This window comes from Neofelis nebulosa, chromosome 15 (genome assembly GCF_028018385.1).
Source record: "Neofelis nebulosa isolate mNeoNeb1 chromosome 15, mNeoNeb1.pri, whole genome shotgun sequence".
Classification (NCBI taxonomy): Eukaryota; Metazoa; Chordata; class Mammalia; order Carnivora; family Felidae; genus Neofelis; species Neofelis nebulosa.
The window spans coordinates 33,524,036-33,543,937 of NC_080796.1; the positions used below are offsets into that span (position 1 = coordinate 33,524,036).

Consider the following 19,902-nt stretch of genomic DNA (forward strand, 5'->3'; position numbering starts at 1 on the left):
GATTTTGAAACCGTTCCACTTCTCTACATCTGGAAAGGCTTTTGTGGCTGCTCTGCAGATACGCAACGGTTTAAAGGAGGCAAGAGGAAGAGCAAATCATGAACATTAGTTCTCACATCTTCTTAGTATCCATCCGTGTATTCGACAAGCATGTGAGCGCTTCCTCTGTGCCAGGCACTGTTCCAGGCCCTAAGCACACAGCACACAAAGCAGATACAAATGTCTGCCCTTGTGAAGGCTTCGCCCTAATAGATGGAGGGGAGGAAGGCAGACAATGCAAAATACATGAAATATATATCATGTCTCTTAAAAGGTAGAATGGATATAAAGTTGCAAAGGGGACTATGCAGTACAATTTAAAACAGGGATGCTTGTGAAAGGCGTCCCCCAGAAGGTGACCTCTGAACCAGTGACTGCCGGGAGTGAGGGAGCCAGGCAGGTATCTGGGGACACCAGTTCAGGCAGGGGACTGTACAAAGACCTGAAGGAAAGGGAAGGCAGGGCATGTTCCAGGAGCAGCAAGAAGGCCTGGGGCTCGAGCGGACAGAGGGGGGAAGAATAGTTCAGAATCGATTCCACACTTATTCATAGGAAAAAAACCTACAGAAATTAAATTCCAGGCAAAGAATGGGAGAGAAGGAAAAGGGATTTAAAAAGAGACTGTTTCTTTTTTTTCTTTTAGTTTAGTTTGAAGAGGGGGAGGGGCAGAGAGAGGGAGAGAGAGTCCTAAACAGGGTCTGTGCTAATGGAGCCCTATGGGGGGTTCAAACTCCTGAACCATGAGTTCATGACCTGAGCTGAAACCAAGAGTTGGATGCTTAACCAACTGAGCCACCCAGACACCCTCAAAGAGACTGTGTTTCTGAGCTAAGCTGGATTGGTATAGATAGAACTTCCCTTGGAATCTGGGGTTCCTTTTATGACATCAGGTCTATATGCCCAGGCCAACAAGCAAAAAACAAAACAAACAAGCATCAGCAACTTGGAGCATCCCTGCGCAACGGGAGGATCTAGGCTATGAGTGTCACTGACGTCATCTCCATACATATTTACATACATATTTACAATTCATATAACTTCACTTTCTTATGAAAATATAACCTTATAATAATCTGCATTATCCAGAGTTTATAAGAGGGAATTAGAAACATGGTCCGTCGACAATGCTGTCCAAGTACAGCGTGATGTCTTTTTGCCAACCTCAATCTCAAGCCAGGTCCTGGTTTTTCCTAGCAGTCTGTCTCCACCAGCCAGGCCTGACTTCAAAGGCTGCTCTGCCCCTGAAGGCTGGCCTTCATCTGCCGGTCATCTGCCCGCCTACCCTCCTGCAGCTGCGGCGTGGCTCTGCTCCAGGGCATCGCAGCCCTCTCCCCTTGCTTTGCTTACCCATCTGGCGTGTCCACAAGTACAGGTCACGCTTGCTCCTTAGTTGGGCTTCCGAAATGCTACTTCAGCCATGATGGGAAGTTGCTGGACAGATGTTAAGTCAGTAACTCAGAACAGAAAAGATAGGGGGAGATCCATGGTACCCTTTCTCTCTTGGCACATTAGACCTTATGATAATTTATATCCTATAGATACGTTGCTCAGATGATCAGATAGTATAATTACGCAGGTTGAGAATCATTTGAAAAAAACCTGTATCTGACCATTTTGTATTTCATACAATTCAATCTGATCTTTTGATTCTTTCTTCTTGTTCCAATAATTATGAAATTAGATTTCTCTCACCTTTTTCAAGGACAGATTATCAGCATCAACTCACTTATTGAATGGAAATTTGCAGTTTATTTTATTTTTTTTTAACGTCTATTTTTGAGAGACAGAGACAGAGCTCAAGTTGGGGGAGGGGAGAGGGCAGAGAGTGACAGAGACACAGAATCCAAAGCAGACTCCAGGCTCTGAGCTGTCATCACAGTGCCCAACGTGGGGCCCGAACCCACAAACTGTGAGATCATGACCTGAGCCAAAGTGGGAAGATCAACCCACTGAGCCACCCAGCCTCTCTGAAAATTTGCAATTTAGAATTTAGTCTTCTATCCAGGCCAGTCCAACTGCTTCTTAAAGGACCTTGGCTGCCCTGTCCCAGCAGCCTCTGACAGATATTGCTGACAAGCCTGAACACCACAACGAAACCACCCTTAGACCAGATGCAGTGGTCACATTCTAAATTACGTTCCCTTTAACCTGTAGGTTGACTAGTTGGGCCATTTTTACAAAGGACTGTGAAAATTACTGGATTATAAAATAACTGATGAGGTGTTTGCAGATATTCATCTGTGGGAGCAATGTACATTTATGGGTATCTGTGATATACAAGGAATGGTGAGGCAATGTCAGGAACAGTAAACAAATCAGATCCCAGTTCTGTCCTCCAGGAACTTACAGTATTATTGCAGACCTAAAGCATGGACAGAAATAAATACAAGGCAGCAACACAGGGCAGCAAGCAGTAAGTGCTATGAAGGAAGTACCAACAGAGTACTCCAGTAGCTCTGCAAAGACAGACTCTGTTCTCATATGAAGGAATCCAGAAATGCTCCAAGACGGAGGTAGCAAACCATCCATGAAGTTGGGCCTCCAACGGTCTGTAAGGGCAGCAGCATTTGAATCATAACCATCAGAACTCCAATTTATCTCTTGAGTACAGGCCGTGTGTTAGGTCCCATGCTAAGTCCTTGATAAACATGAGTTTCATTTATTCCTCACAGCAACCCTTTGAAGTAGGTCTTGTAATTCCCATCTCGCAGATGGAAATTAGGGGCAGAGAAATCAAGAAAATTGCCTAAGATTATCCCTAGAATCCTTAAGTGGAGGAGACAGGATTCACACTCTGATCTCTTGCATGGGCACTCCCTCCACCTTAGATTACCCAACTGGCCCTAACATAGGGGCACTTCCCCTTTCCAGGTTCTATTTCAATCTCCTCCTCGCCTGGTCATCCCTGTTCTCTCCCGCCCCCTTGTGTCACAATGACTCATTGTCCCTGATTTCCCAGTCCCTGAGGGCCCAGGCTCCAGATCTTCTTACAAGTGGCTGTGGGTCCTGATTGGATAACCAGGTCAACAAAATTCCAATTAGTATTTGTTCTTTCTCCCAAATGGCCCTATGCCTTAATACAATCAGAATGATTATGATTCCTGGGAACTACTCTTTGGAATTTCAGGCATTGTGGGAATGAGGGGGAGAAGCAGACAGTAATACTTTTAGTTAAAAGGATCTTTGGACACTCCTCAAACCATGCAGTCACGTGGATGCTTCTATGCCCAATAAAAACTGCTAATCTCTCTCCTCACCACTCACCTAAGACAGGAACTTATTGAAGGCCCCCAAGTACTGAATGTGACAAGTTGATTTTTTAAGTTCCTCTTTCAAGACTACCTTTTTGGAGGTTACCAATGTCTTATCTCATATAAATTTTATTCTTTTCTGAATTTCCAGTAGGCACAGACCCAGCTGCTAGGGATACAGCAATGAATACATCAAAGTCCTTTTCTCTGAGCTCTTTTCGATGACAAAGACTGGCAATAGATAAATACATAATACAAGATCAAGTGGTAATAACGCGTGTGAAGAAAAGTAAAGCAGAGACAGAGACCGTATGAAGAGAGCTGATCTTTTAGATAGAGGGACCAGTAAAGGCCTCTCTGAGCAGGTGGCATTTGAGAAGAAATTTGGGTACAGGGAGGAAGTGAGCCATAGGAGAAGAAACTGCCAGAGAGAACAGCAAGCCCAAGTCCTTGAGGAGGGTGCACAGAGGAATATAAATAGTAAGGAGAACCCCGTAGGGCCACGTAGAGCTTTAGAGAATGAATGAATGAGCTCTGGTAGGTTTTTTTCTTAGTATTCTCTGTATACAATGATGACCATATGGTCTCATATTTCCCAGAAGAACTCCAGCTTATGAATCTTACTCTTTTTAAGTGATTCACTGAAGTTGTAAGAAAATGTAATTTGATATGCATACTCTTGAAAGGTATTCCAGAATAAGTATAAATTGGGACATCAGAAAGAATGTCCTTTGTCCTCTGTCTCAACTTGGGTTTCATAAAACAAGTGTGTAAAGAGCCTCATCTTTAACTTATGCCCCTTCCCTCCAGTTCTTGCCAACCCCCTGGGGTAAGAAGATTGAGGTCAATGGGTTTTAAGAAAGAATAGGCAGATATTTTAACTAGTCAGAAGAAAAACCTACAAATGAGTTCAATTTCTCAAGTTTAGATAGATTCCATGTCATCCAAAAAGAAGAGAGCCTTAGGGGAGTGGAACATTGTCTTAGAGAAATTTTGGTTACACGTACCTTGGCAACAGCTCCATGGAAACAGACTGAAGTCTAATAAAGTCTATAGCAAAGGCCCACATTTTCTCATGTTAACTCTTTGAACTCTAGGCCATTTCTAAGCAGATAATCTGCAAGTCTGCCTTTTAACACTAGTCTGGTTGGCAACTTAGGGGGCTTATCCATCACCAGTCCTTGTCTCTGAAGGACCCTACCATTTGTGAAACAGATTAATATAGCAGATTGATACACCCATAGAGTTCTGAGTTAGTACCAAGAGACTGACCTTGACTATTTCAAGATGAAACACACAAACCACATATGGCTATGCAAGAGAGATCCCATATATGCCCCACACTAATTACACCCACACACATCAGGTCACAGTTTCACACAGGCTGAAGTGAAGAACAGGATGAGTTGTAAAGTGTGAAACATCATTTTTTTCCCCTACACATTCTACACACATTTCTATACACATTCTACAACTACAGAAAACCACAGTTGCAAATTTGTAGTCATGATTGCTGCCCAAATTCTATATGGCTCACAGTCAGATAACTTCAATTTCTTAGAGATAATACCTTTAATATAAATTCACTCAGGAAGTATTAGTGCCTATTGGTCACTAGGTATTGCCTGGGAAATAAAGAAGAAAAGAATGAGGTGATCTCTCCCTGCCTTTAAGGGAAGAGTTTTGCAAATAGAAAATTATAGAACTGTAGACAGGCACTATGGACTACAGACAAACAGTCTACTACAGGCTGGGGAGCCAATGAAAGCAACACTCTGGAAGTGACATTGGAGTTATCTTGACATTTCCTGGAGTCGTGACCCCAAACACTCTGGTATCTCTTCCCCATGTTTCCCCATCTAGAAGCTCCTACTCAAGGCCAGCATTAGGCACAAATATCACATAGACCAAGTCTCATTCATAACCCTGTCTCCCTTCCTTGTCAACATCCCTCAGAATGCTCAGTCGGGGTTCTGGCAAGACGCAGCCTTCACTCCAAATGAGTCACATAAATAGACCTGAAGGAAGAGACTCTTTGTGTATGTATGGGCAAGGTTAAGGGACTAAATGAGGGATGATGGCGCACATAGAAGCTAGCAATCAGGGAAAGCCATTATCACTCCTAGAGTTGCAGAGATAAGAGAAGCAAATAGTGTTATCAAGGTTCAGTGGGTCTAGATCCATGAAGAAGCGACTACTCAGGCAAAACTATATCGCAGAGGGACACAGCTACTACCAGAGGCATTGCAGAAAGAGGGCAAGGAGGAAGAAGAAAATACCCCCAACCTCTCTTTCCTCCCTGCTCTCTCATCTCTCTCCTTTCAGTGCCTCCCACTGGTGAACCCAAATTGAAATTAGCCTGCAAGAGCACTAGGTAATGCAATCTGTAGCAGTCAACTTCCTAGGGCACAAGGCAGGACAGAGAAGGCTTGGAGTCTAACGAGTCAACAGGAGAATAACCAACACAAAATGACCTTTCCTACCCTTTATAGCTGACTTGTTTTATTTCAAATTACACCAATGATCAAAGTGCCAAATATCCACATCCAAAGGTGCTGTGACATTGTGGTAAACCCCGGACTGTGGGCTCGAAAACCTGTATCTGCTTCGGACTCTGCTCATTATATGAGCTGAGTCAACCTCTCTATTCTGGGCCTGGGTTTCCTCACCTTGATTTTTTTTTTTTCCTTAGCCTACAAGTGTTAGTGAGACAATTACATGAAAGATTCTGTGCAGGGGATATTATTGGAGAGTTCTTTGAGGATAAAATGTAGGTGATATATAAGCTTTGAGCTTCTAGAATATCATCCATTTCTTTCTCCCTTCCTCTTTCCATCATTTGTATCTTATCCTCCTCACCCCTAGTCTTTCCCATTTCTGACTTGAATGGTGGGACTTTACTGGATTAAATTTCTGTGGAAGTAGGAACTATGTCTGTCTTGTTTACTGTTATATCTCCAAAAGTGCTTGACACATAGTAGCCCATCAACCAACATTTGTGGAATTAATACACAGATGATTTAAAAGAGCTCTTGACTGTCAAGTTCATGAGTCACCACCTATGGTGGTGACCCAGACCGAGTTCTAGACATTGCTTGCCAACCACTCAGGAGTACCAGTCCCTCGCTGGATGAGCAGTTGCTTAAGGCAGAGAAGCCTGGTGCTTCCAGTCCATGGGCCTTCTCCTGTATTTAGGACAACAGACGGCATCTGCTTTTCCAGTGACATGGATCCCCTAAAAAATTAAAAAAAAAATCCTCCTACTCAATTATTTTTTCTTACACCCATTAAACAAGTCCAGAACCATGGTTTTATCTTTCTAGGATCTTTTGTTATAGGTAGGGCTTATGGTAAGGAGGAAAAACAAACAAACAAACAAACAAACAAACAAACAAACAAAGTAAACCTGAGCAATGGATCTGCTCCTCTATTCAATGCCCCTGAAACTCTGGGCACATCCCCATGAGATTCACTAAGCTAGTAAAGAGAAACAAAAGGAAAGGAAAGAATTTGAGCAAAAAAGAAGGGTAGCAATGCTCAGAAGGAAAGTGAGGGGGTTACCAGGAGTGTCTTTCCAGAATGGCTTCTGCCCCTCAGCAGGTAGGTGACCTCAAAAGTCTACACACATGAACTGGAAAACTGTCCAGCTGGCCATCACTCATGCAAGTCCTGGGTTTCATAAATATGCTTTTCCACCCTTGGCTTCATCATTTCACCACAGGGGGAAGACAAGCTGTTCCCCTCAGGCTGCCTCAGCTTTGGGTTCAGAGCAAAGAAAAGTTGTGATACTCACAGGCTGTGCTTCACTGTTAATACAATGATGAGAGGTAATGAGAGAACCGTCAGCCCCTAAAGTCCTTCTCTTTACGAATCTTTGAATTGAAACACCAGCCCTTGCTCTTCAGTGACTTAACTGAGCAACACCTAGGGGAGAAATAGTGTCATCAGTTGCTAGGTAGAATAGGGAGACAAAATGACGGTGTTGACTGCCTTCTAAGGTGACTTTTAACCCTTTATTGGTCTCACACACTGCCCATTCAGCTCTACTTCCTTTTTCCTGTCTGGGCCTGTCCCCCAGCTCCCTGGACAAACTCAAGCTGCTGTTTCCCAATGTGGCATGCTCTTCTGATGACAGCGCAGTCACAGCTTGATCCTGGGGGTTGCTAATCAAGAGAGCCAAGCGGCTGTCCCTCAGAATCTTCTTTCAGGCCTTTTCCTTGCCCTCCTTTATTCAACGAGCATTTTTGAAATGCAAAAAATGCTCACACACTTCTGGTGTGCTGGTTTCAACCCTACTCCTAACTTTTAAATATTTCTGGAGCATAGCTATGTGCAAGGCACAGAAAGACTAAGAATACCTGGTCCCTTAAGGAGCTCAAAAGAAAAGAAGTCTTTGGTTCTTCCCTGGAGCTTAGATTTCACCTAAGGTCAACGCAAAAGATTCACACAAAGTTCCCAGGACTTGGAACTCCCTGCTCTGGCTTCTGACAGTCTTAGACCCCTTTGTCTGCTATTGCAGGTACCGCTTCGAGGGTCCAGTTATTTTTAGCTTACGTCTATCCTCCTTGCTGCTCTAGCACCGTGCACAATAAGCTCAAAAAATGCTTGTTGAATAAAGGAGGACAAGGAAAAGGCCTGACTGAAGATTCTGAAGAGCAGCCGCTTGGCTCGTTTGATTAGCAATCCCCAGGATCGAGCTGGGACTGCGCTGTCATCAGAAGAGCATGCCACGATGGGAAACAGCAGCTTGAGCTTATTCAGGGAGCCAGGGACAGGCCCAGACAGGAAAGAGGAAGTAGAGATGAATGGGAGAGAGGAGTGGAGGTAGGGCCACGAGGCAGGCTGGCTTGCACTGGGGTTGAGGGGCCTGGGTCTGCATCCCAGCTGTGTGACCTTGGGCAGAATCCCAAATCGCACCAAGGCTCAGTCTCTTCAGTCTCTTTGCTTTAAAAGCAAATCCTGGCATATATTGCACAAGGCTGTCGAAATATCAGATGAGGTTCTGTTCATGATGCTCCTGGCAGGTAGTAGAACTATAAATATTGGTTTCCTTCTGTGGGAGGCTGAATAATGTCCTCACCCCCACCACTCCAAAGATATCCACATCCTAATCTCCAGAACCCGTGACTATGTTACTTTACCTGGCAAAAGGGATTTAGCAGATATGATTAAATTAAGAATCTTGAGATAGGAAGTTACCCTGGATTATCTGGTGGGCCCAAGGTAATCCCAAGGGTCCTTATAAAAGGAAGGCAAAGGGGTCAGATTCAGAGAAGATGTGACAAAGGAAGCAAGGTCAAAGGGATGCCATTGTCGAAAGGGGACCTACACCGAGGAATGCAGACAACCTCTAGGACTGGAAATAGAAGGAACAGATTCTTCCCTAAGGCTCTAGAAGGAATGCCACCCTCTCAACACTTTGATTTTAGCTCACGAGATGAGATCCACTTTCAAACTTCTGACCTGCAGAACTGTACGAGAACACATGTGTTGTTGTAGGTCACTAAGTTTAGGGTCATTCGTTACAGCAGCGATAGGAGATTACTTGTCTCCCATTTCCTCAAAGAGAAAAGAAGCCAGGTAGTGAAATTAATATTTGGCAACCTCTCAGCCCTTCCAAGTACTTTCCCTTCTCAGATCTTTGTATTTCTTTTTTCTTTTTCTTCTTCCTCCTCTCCTTTGTTCCTCCCTCTGCTCCTCATTTAACAAATGTGGAGCACCTTTGTGCCCCTCCTAGAGCCCCCAGTAGTCCTACATGTCTCTTGGCAATGTATTTGCTCCTTGACAATGTATTTGTTCCTTTCACTTTCTGTTCATATCTTGTTCCAAAAATGCATACTATACCATAATCTACAGCATTTACATTAAAAAAGCAGGTATGGTGACCATGCCTTTCATGTTTAAGCCATTTTTTCAAATTGCAAATTAGCAAATACAATCCAGAAAACTTGAAAAAAAAATCAGAGTAAAAGATAAAAGTCACCCTTGAGAGAAAGCCACTGTTAACATTTAGTATATGTCTTTTATATATATATATGCATCTGACTACATATGCATGTATATAAACACACTTGGGGGGCTGTTCATTTTACCAAAAAAGGGTTTCACATCCTAATACTATTTTGTAAATTGTTTTTCACTTAGCAATATCAACAATGCATTTTAAAAAGTAGAATAGCTTTAATAGTCCTTAAATTCTTAAATAAACAGATTGGATGACAATCAAGATCCTAAAGGACAATGAAGCCTGCCCCCCCCCCCACTAAGCTGGGAATCACTGGGGTAGGGAGTGTCCTGGGAATTGTCCTTGGGAAGAGCAATTCTCCTTCTGTGGAATTGTCTAGCCTTAAATCTCAGGCTGCACTTTTCAGTGTCCTGTGCTTATCTTGTTCACTATGGATCCCTTTGTGTCTTGGCTTCGTGTGTGTGTGCGTGTGTGTGTGTCTTGACTCTTAACACCCGATTTATTATATGTATCATAAGGCTTTTCTGACGAATCTGACCTATTTGCCAGTGGGACAAATCATCCTCAAAAACCAAAAGACAAATTATCAAGTTAGCAGAAGGGTCTTGTTTGTTAAATAATGGTGTTTTCCACATAATGTAATTTATTACAGTCAATAAGTAGTTTCCTCTTAGCTATTTAAAAAAAATTTTAATGTTTATTTTTTTTATTTTTGAGACAGAGAGAGACAGAGCATGAACGGGGGAGGGTCAGAGAGAGAGGGAGACACAGAATCTGAAGCAGGCTCCAGGCTGCAAGCTGTCAGCACAGAGCCCGCTGTGGGGCTGGAACTCACGGACCATGAGATCATGACCTGAGCCAAAGTCCGCCGCTCAACCGACTGAGCCACCCAGGTGCCCCTCCCCTTGGCTATTTTTAAAAATTCAATAGGTGTGCATGTGTTCAAGCCTGTGTGAGCCTGCATGTGTATGTGCGTGGGTGTGTGTGAAGCCTGATCCATTTTCTGTGCTTAGGTAAAATCCATTTGCTAATTTTGGGACGAGGCTAGCCCTTATACAAATGGGCAGTAGGATCCTGTTGCAAAGAACACGGGTTTAGGAGTCAGAAAAACTTGTTTCCAAATGGGGCTCTGCCCTCCCTACCTATAAGACCTTGAACAAATTATCAACCTCTCTAAGCCTCAGATTTCTCATGTGGAAAATGAGGGTCATAACTCCGTACAGAGTTGTTGTGAAGATTCAATAAGATCCCCAGTGGTTCCCAGGACTTGTGGCTTGTCACTTGCTGGGACTTTAGAGCACTATTATCACACGTGCAATCACCATCATCACCCTTTAGCCATCCCAAATAAACCTGTAGTTTAAGAAAAGACAGTGGGTCTATCTGGTAATCTCAGTTCAAGCCCCTTAGCCCTGGTGTACAAACAAGTTCATTACATTCTAAAACCTGCCCAACGTAGAAATTCTGGAGCCACTTCTGAAGATTATGCATGGATGATCACTTAGCGCAATGTCTGGTACATAGTAAGTAAATGTTAGCCATCGTTATTACCATTCTAGTTATTCACTAGTATACCAAGAGAGATTATGGTTTTTACTTCTTCTCTGTGCACCGACAGATTTATAGAAAATGGTAAAGGTCATACCTACCCTCCTGCAATGGTTCAAATTCAATAACATATTTTAACTTTTAATACTTACCAATATCCATTCATTCAGACATGACTAACTTGCCTTATTCTAGGAAGAGTTTTAAACTGCTAACTTTTGATGTACTTTTTGCATATGTGGTCAGTTGGCTTTCTTATTTCTCTTTTTTGATTTTTTTTCACTTTTTGTATTTCTGATTATCCAGGTAAAAATTGCCAAACTCACATTTTCTTTTTTCTAAATATAAATATTTTCTATGTATAAAAATGTTAGTATATATGTACAAATGTGTATGTAAAAATGACAGGAGTGTATATATATGTATAAATGTGGATCTAAAGTGGACAGTGTATACCAAAATGTATATCATATATATAATTTTGTGTCTTGCTGTTTTGCATACATGTCATTATACACTTTTTAACATTTCTAACAACCATCAAATGTATCTTCCATAAATTCTTAATCACTTCTTAGTGTTTGGGATATATAAGCTGACTAGAATTCCTCTTTGTTTATTTTACACCAGTGTGTAAAGGGTAAGAGTGGGAGGTGTTGGTAACATCCAAGGAGAGGAAAGAAAACATAACCACTGTGTGGATATTTCCTGTGGTTGGGGCTAGGAAACATAGACAGCCATAGCTGGATCAATGGAAACCAATATAAGTGAATGTTTCCTACAGTGTTCTAGAACACACACATGTATATCAGTGTTTTCAGAAGATTGGGAAAATGATGAAGAGCATAATACCTAACACTTTTCTCCCTTACTCTATGCTGTTTCAAAAAGGATTTAGCGTGAACTCAACAACAAAAAACAACCCAATTAAAAGAGGAGCAAAGTGTTTGAGGGGTGCCTCGCTGGCTCAGTCAGTAGAGCATGAGACTCTTGATCTTGGGGTTGTGAGTTCCAGCCCCATATTAGGTGTAGGGATTACTTAAAAATAAAATCTAAAAAAAAAAATCTGAATAGACATTTTGCTCAAGAAGATACACAAATGGCCAATAAGCACAGAAAAGATCCTGAACATCAATAATCGTTAGAGAAATGTAAGTCAAAACCACCATGAGATACTGCCTCGTATCCATTAGGATGGCTGCTATTAAAAACAAACAAACAAACAAATAAACAAAATAACAAGTGTTGGAAAGGATGTGGAGAAATTGAAGCCCTCGTGCACTGTTAGTGGGATTGTAAAATGGTGCAGCTACTGTGCAAAACAGTCTGGTGGTTTCCGAAAAAATTAAAAATAGAATTAGCATATGATCCAGTAATTCCACTTCTGGATATATACCCAAAAGAATTGAAAGCAGGGTTTTGAAGTGATATTTGTACGCTTATGTTCATGCATTATTATTTACGAGAGCCAAAAGGTGCAAGGAACCTGAGTGACCATGGATGGATGAATGGATAAACAAAATGTGGTATGTACATACAACTGAATATTATCCAGCCTTAAAAAGGAGGGAAATCCTGGGGCTCCTGGGTGGCTCAGTTGGTTAATTGTCCAATGTCGGTTCAGGTCATGATCTCATGGTTTGTGGGTTCGAGTCCCGCATCAAGTTTTCTGCTGTCAGCACAAAGCCCAATGCAGACCCTCTGTACCCACCTCTCTCTCTGCCCCTACCCGGCTCATTCTTTCTCTTTCTCTCTCTCTCTCTCTCTCAAAAATAAATAAACATTTAAAAAAAAAGGAAGGAAATGTTGACACATGCTACAACATGAATGAACCTTGAAGACATTACGCTGAGTGAAATAAGCCAGTCACGAAAAGACAAACACTGTATGCTTTCAATTATGAGGTTCCTACAGCAGTCAAATTCACAGAGACAGAAAGCAGAATAGTGGTTGCCAGGGGGTGGGGGAAGGGGGAATAGGGAGTCGTTTAATTGGTACAGTTTTATTTTTGCAAAGACGAAAAGAGTTCTGGAAATTGGTTCAGCGACAGTGTCAATGTACTTACCACTCCTGGACTGTATACTTAAAAATGGCTAAGATGGTAAGTTTTGTTATGTGTATTTTACCACAATGAAGCGATTTTCAATTACTTTTTAAAAAAGATTTAGGGTACTTAGAGTACCCCGTTCTTTCCAAAATGCTTTCATATACATTATCCCAGTTGATCATTAGAACAACCTAGTGAGGGAGCAGGCTGGGTATTATTACTCCCATTTAGAGTAGACGAGATTGCCTTGTAGGGGTGTCATGGAGCTCCCACAGCTTTTAGGGGGAAGGGATGGCTTCCGTCTACCCAGAGTCCTTAATGACAGGATGTGATTCCATACTTTCCGATCCTCATTCTCATTGGATCCCTGGCCTAGTGGCCTGTGCCTGGGCCCCAGCAAGCTCCCTCTGTCACTCACTCTCCTAACTTTGCAGACTCACTCAGGGACCGGAGGTTCTCCTGGATGTCCTCTCAGGACTATACAGAAAACTCAGAGGTGGAGTTGCAGCCTCTGCCACCAGAATGAACAGAATCTGAGTGTTACAGTTTGATGAGTTCTAACAAAGGCATATAACTGTAACCCATGCTCCCATCAGGATAGAAAACATTTCCATCACCTCAGGAAGTTTCCCTTCCCAGTCAATACAACAAGCCCAAGGCAACTACTATTTTGGTATTTTATTCCATGAGAATTTTTAATTCTTTATTTTTGGTGGGGGGATGGGAGGAGATGGCTTTTTGCTGAGTATTCTTCCTGAGTGGTTGTTTATGCCAGGACCTTGGACCTATTAAACTTAAAAAAAAAAAAAAAAGAAAAGAAAAGAGAAGAAAAGAATAAAGTAGCTTCCTTTGTTTCTTCCTCATTTTAATTATAGCTTCCCTTTCCATGGAGCCTGTCTGTCCCAATGGTCTGAGAGTGCCTTGAAGGCAAGGACCAAGCCTATTTATCTCTGTTCTTCAGTGCCTAGCACATAGTAAGCGCACAACATGTCCCAGGCACTCTTCTAAGTGCTTTTACACATCAATTCATTTAATCCTTGTAAAACTCTAGGAGGAAGGTGTTATGATGGGGTCCATTTCACAGATGAAGACAGTGAGAGATTTAACAGTTTAGTGTTAAAGACACCATAGTCAGGAAGCAGCAGAACCGGGATTTGAACTGGAGCAACCTGGCTCCACATATGGCTCTTACTCAGTATTCTCATCTGCCCTTTAATTACATGTGCTTGTTGAATGAATGAAAAATGATCCTTTTTCACCTTCCCATCTCAGTATGTCCATAGCCAAATTAAATGGTTGTCTCCCAAAAGCTTCTCTTCCCCACATCTGACCTCACTGCTCCTGCAGGAGACCCTGCAGGGTCTAAGAAGCACAGAGCCTTTCACCTCTTGGCTCCCTAGCCTCATTTAATCTCTCATGTCTAGGTGTCCTTTTTTTTGTCTTTCCTAGAAAACATCTATCAGATTCACCCCTTCCTCTTCCTTTGTCACCCGCTAGACCCCAAGACCTGACATTTATTGCCCACCTGCCTGTACTCACTAACCTTTGTCTTACATTTTTCCTTGAGCTCTTTTTTCTGGCTTACATCTTAACTCAGGCAAATGAAACCCAAAAGCACTCCTGACAGCCCTGAAGAGAACGCCCACTGGCCCATACCACCAAGCCCTTTTGAGTTAACCAGGTGCCCCACCCCCACCCCCGCCCCAACCTTGTGCCTGAGAACATGGACCATGGAGTAACCTCTGGAATGACCTACAACTACCTTTATGACATTATAACACTAAAATATCTGCCCAAGGAGGAGCCTCAGACTCATTTACATAACATACAATGTCCATATAGGGCATGTTTCCTTAAGGTGCATGGGCAACCTTATGCCTGCCTCCACATACGATGATGAGGCTTCCCTATCTAAATATTCATCCTAGCTTAGAACAAAATCAACTCATTCACCCTCTCTTGGGGAGCCATCACTTTGGAAGTCCTTTCTTATTTGCTGCAAATTAAAGTTTTCTTTGAGCAACTACTCAACATGGTACAGTTTGGGACTCACCTAGGAGCAAACTCACATTGGTTTGGTCACACCTTTACAAGTGCTGCCTCACTCTTTGGGGGCCTTGGGGTTTACATGCATTTTTATTTAACCTTCACAATAATCCACAAGCCAAATATTATTATTCACATTTTGTAGATAAGAAACTGAATAATAGAACCCAGGTTCAAACAGGTTTTGTCTAGCTCTGAGGACTCTACCATCTCCAAAGACTGGTGACCTTGAGCAAGTCACTTAACCTCCAAGAGTCTCAGACTTCTCATTTGTAAAATGGGGATAATGGCAGTAATTACCTTATTATTAGAGCAACTGAGATAACACTTAGCACAGTGCCTGACACACAGTAAGTGCTCAGAGATAATTAGCAATTAGAGTTCACAAAGCCTATATAGCATACACAGAATGAGTTGGCTAATTGTTCTGACCAAAGTGCTATCTGAAGAGCTCTTGAACTATAGCTGGGAAGAAACTGCCATACGTGGTCTCTTCTTAATCCCTCAAAGGTGCTCTCCCCAGGGAAGCATTGTATGCTGTATGAAAAAATTACCTTACTGTTCACTTGCGCAATGCTCAGCATTAGAAAATACATCCAGTCTGGTGGAAAGTGCACAGAATCTATGGCTGTGCCCTGTCAGGTGTGTGACCATGGGAAATCTTGAAATGTCTGAACTTTGTCATTTACAAATTGGAAATAATTCCTTCCCCCCAAGAATATTGAGATAACTCACATACAGCCTTTAGGACATTGCGGGACACATAGTTAAGACCCACATAAAGGAATTGTGCAACATTATCATAGTCAGATAATGTTATATGAGCTCGTTTTAATGCAAGTCGAGGACGAGATGGATTTATAAATCATATGTTATCAAGATCAAGTGTTAAAAGTACAGGAAAGGTAAAAGAATTGTGCAAATCAGGTACTGGGGTGTATGTCTTGAAAACCTAACCAACCCCAAGGGGGGAGCAAGCAGCACCTCCCCTGAAACCTGAGTAGGGAGGCGGGGGAACACCGGCCCTCCACCCACCCCAGAGCCCCGCCTCCAGGGTTGCTCGACGCGGCGCCCAGGCTCCGCCGACGGGAGGCGGGGCCGGCCCTGGTCACGTGAGCGCGGGTGCGGAAGTGGTGCAGCGGGCCCGTGTTTGTGGTTGGACGAGGCCGCAGGTCCCGGGGGCGGGGTCAAGTCTGCCAGACGCGCCGGGAGGAGCCGGGGGTGGTGGCAGGCGCGGGGGCCGGCGTCGGAGACTGTGATTCGGTCTTCTGGGCGATCGATTGCTGGACCAGCGGCGGTCCCGTGCTCCCCGGCCTGCGCGCGCCAGCTGCTCTGGGTTCCCCAGGCCGAGGCGCCGGCGGCTGCGGCAGGCCGGTGTGGTGGGCAGAGGGAGGCTCGGAGGGCGCGGGCGCCCGGTGCACGGAGCAGGCGTGAGGCAGCCGGGGGCCGGGACGCCATGTCCATGGAGGACCCCTTCTTTGTGGTGAAAGGGTGAGTGTCCCCGAGGTCTCCACTGGAGGAGGAGGTGGCCGTGTTGCCAGCCCGCACCTCCCCGCTCTCCTCGCCGGAGGGGGAGGGGAGACAAGTGGAGGCTAGGGAGGGGACAGTGGGGACGGCTTAGCCTGCAGGGCCATGACCAAGCGTCCAGAGACATCCCTTCCCAGTCCTACCTGGACTGTGAAAACCATGTCCCCAGCCAAGCCCCTGGGGAAGGAGATCCTCTTTGGCTTGTGCGCCGAGATACAACTTATTTGGGGTTCGAGGGGACCAGCAGCTCTGCAGGTGGGGAGGGAGACGCGCGTCCTAGCCCCAACTAGGGCTCTGGTGGAGCACGGGGCCCTACTTCGAAGGAGGGAAAACAGCATCTGGGCAGGAAAAGGGAAATGGCCCTCCTGAGCTTTGTAGTTGGCGTTGATGGGGGTGAGTTCCCATTGTCCATTGAGTTTGGAGCTCTGGCCCGCAGACTGGTGAGACCACAACATGCCCAGAGGCGCCTGAGCACGTTTGCAGGCTGGGCTGCGGGGGAGCACGGCTCCGGAAGACAACTCAATTCAGTGGGGGCGTTTTTACTGAGTAATGTGAGGGGAGGAAAGCAGCCGTTCGAACTCGGCGATGATGTTGGAAGGAAAACAAAATGAAATCAGCCAAACTAAACTTTCCTCAGCTTTATATTAGCAACTGGGATTTTCCCACAGTGCTAAAGGAAGTGAGCGCTTTCTTTTTAACTCCCTGATTTCATCCAGGCTATTTGACAGGTTCCCCCCATTCTTATCCAGCCTTTCAGAACAGAACTGCCTTAACTTTTCCCTATGAGCTGTCCTGACTCCATCTTTGATTACTTGATTGTTTGGAGGTAGAAACTTGGTTTGCACTTTGTTGTATTATCTTTGTAGCCATTAAGCAAATGCAAGAAAGATGGATTCTTATGTTGTTGTAACTTGTCACTTCGATGTTTTAAGTGTTAGACATAAAAAAAAAAAAAAATCTGAGAACCACTAAATTCCCAGGAGATCAGTACTAGTAATCACGAAGTGTCCCTTTGCTTGCAACTAGTTGCTACTAGCTTCCTATTTCTGTAGTGGTAAAAGCTGACCAGTTGCTTGAGTGTTTGTGTTTTTTAAGGGTTCTTCTCAGAAAATTCACATGGTACTTTAGGTGAAGGACTTTGTTATCCATGATACAGTAAAATCTATTTATACACTTCTTAACGTTTTCCTAAAAGGGGTTTCTTCATCTTACTTTAAGGTAGATGGGAAAGTGACGAGTTGCAGATTGATTAGTAATATGTGGCTCTCTGCTTGGAAAATGTGTTATTTGTTGGAAGGATTCGTTTCGGGGTTCATTTTTAAATATCAAAGCCGTGCGTCTTTTCCTTAAAGGGATGTTCTTAATGCTTAGGTTGCAAAGGTTGTCTCTGGCAGTGGAAAGCAGAGAGAATCAGAAATTGTTTGATTTTTAATGGAATTTGCAAAAATGTTAAATTACCCTGCCATCTTGGCCTTTTTTTCCTGATAGTATCTATTACATTCTACCAATGCTTGCTCACTGATTAGATATCACTGTTGTATTGGAACACTGCCCTGGATTGTTGGTTGACTTTATATCATGTTAGCTCATGCCCTTAAGGTGTCTGAAGAAAGAGATTCACAATACTTCCAGACTGTGAGAGAGTATTTGGGGAGCCATGTACCTCTATTTATTAATATTGAAAATGTATCACACGGTGTAGAAAAATTAGATGCCTAAGTTATGGCTCTTAGCCTAGCAGCTGTGGTTCTGAGAAGCAACTCACCCCAAAATTAAGTAGAAATGACAGGTGATAAATTAAGCGCTGAAGCGAATGCTACAGAAGATTAAGTGCCCCAGTAGTTCTGAGAAAAGCAACTCATTAGAAATGGTTATGATTGGAAAAGCTTTTAGAGATAGTAGTAGGTCTTGGATTAGGGTTTGAAGATGGGTAGAATTTAGTGAATTCAGGCCCGAGTCTCATCTGGACTCTTACTAAAATGAGTCTCTTAATTGGTCTGCCTGCTTCTGGTCATCTGCCTTTGGTTCTACTGGATCAGAGCTGTCTAAAATATAACGTGAGCCATATATGCCATTTGATATTTTCTAGTAGCCATGTTAAAAACTAAAAAGAAACAGGTGAAATTAATATTAATGTCATCTTTAATATAATCAAAATATTTCAGCATGTGATTATTATAAAGATTATAATGGGGGGTGCCTGGATAGCTCAGTCGGTTAAGTGTCTGGCTTCAGCTCAGGTCATGCTCTCTTGGTCCATGAGTTCAAACCCTGCATCAGGCTCTGTGCTGACAGCTCAGAGCCTGGAGCCTGCTTTGGATGCTGTGTCTCCCTCTTTGTCTGCCCCTCCTCCCCTCACACTCTGTCTCTCTCAAAAATAAACATAAAAGAGAAGATTATAATGGGATATTTTACTTTTTTGTAGCTGGTCTTCAAATTTGGTGTCTATTTTACATGTATAGTACAGCTCAATTTGGACACTAAATTTGCATCAGAAATCTTTGATCTGTATTTAGACTTCATTAAACTTATAGTTGAAAAAGCAGATTCACATACCCAAATATTCCAAACATACTTAAAAATTTTCCAGTAACTGAATGGCGTATCAGTTTTTAAATTTAAATAGATTGAAATAAAAAAAAAAAATCAGTTCCTTCATCCTACTGGTGCATTGCAAGTGTTCAGTAGTCACTTGTGGAGCCCATATTGGGCTCTAGCTCTTCTAGAACCCAAGCAGGGGTTTCCTACTTCACATCTTTTAGTGGCTGCCTGTTGCCTACAGAACAAAGTCCAAACACTTCATGGCCACCATGATCCAGCCGTCCTTTCCCCTCCGCCCACTCTGCCTACCCTCAGCTCAGAGCTCCCACAACGTCAGACTCAGTACGGTGAGTCTGACCCGATACTGGGCGCTCTTACTTCACACGCACCCACTCTGCCTGGTTCACCCACTAAGCTTTGAAGATTCCGTGTAAGCATCTGCACTGCCTCCAGGAAGTGCTTCCCTTGGCCCTTGTGACACATTATTGCCCCTCTTCCTCTGGCTGTCTTTCATTATTAGACTATGAGCTCTGAGGGTTGGGGCTGTTTATTTTTCCTGTACTTCCAACCCGGCACTTTGAATATACAGCATAAATGTTAAATAAATACTCAAAGGTGGTGGTGGTTGTGGTGGTGGTGCTTAAGGAGTAGTGATTCATGGGTGGGAACGCTGCCAGCAAGGGCCCTGAGACGGGCATTGTGTATTAGAAATTGTCAAGGAGAGCATCTCAGGTGTGTAGGAAGTTTATTTGGGGGAAGTAATAATAATAACAAACCTTTAGGGGACGCAACTCCTATCCAGGCAGTTTGTGCTAAGTAAGCACTATCAAAATTTTCACTTGATAAGAACAGCTCTGTGATGTGAGTACTAGCCACATTTTAGAGATGAGGACCTGAGGAAGCATAGAGGGGTTAAGTTATTTGCCTAGGGTTACACA

The 19,902-nt window shown here is 43.4% G+C and overlaps 1 protein-coding gene and 1 long non-coding RNA gene across 3 annotated transcripts in view; one reads left to right on the top strand and one right to left on the bottom strand.

Moving 5' to 3' along the window:
* Positions 1–13,513: 13,513 nt before the first annotated feature.
* On the bottom strand, positions 13,514–14,523 carry LOC131496127 (uncharacterized). Its single transcript, XR_009254328.1, has 2 exons — positions 14,436–14,523; positions 13,514–13,643 (listed from the first exon to the last, which is right to left on the bottom strand). It is a non-coding gene; the product is annotated as an uncharacterized LOC131496127 (long non-coding RNA).
* A 1,553-nt stretch (positions 14,524–16,076) lies between these two features.
* Positions 16,077–19,902, top strand: part of STX6 (syntaxin 6) — a 47,039-nt gene continuing 43,213 nt past the window's right edge. Inside the window, exon 1 of one of the 2 annotated variants that reach the window (XM_058702405.1) lies at positions 16,077–16,387. In XM_058702405.1, coding sequence (XP_058558388.1) covers positions 16,353–16,387 — 35 coding nt within the window. In that variant the 5' untranslated portion in view covers positions 16,077–16,352. The remainder of the gene's footprint in view (positions 16,388–19,902) is intronic. The other variant, XM_058702404.1, reaches the window with a different exon arrangement.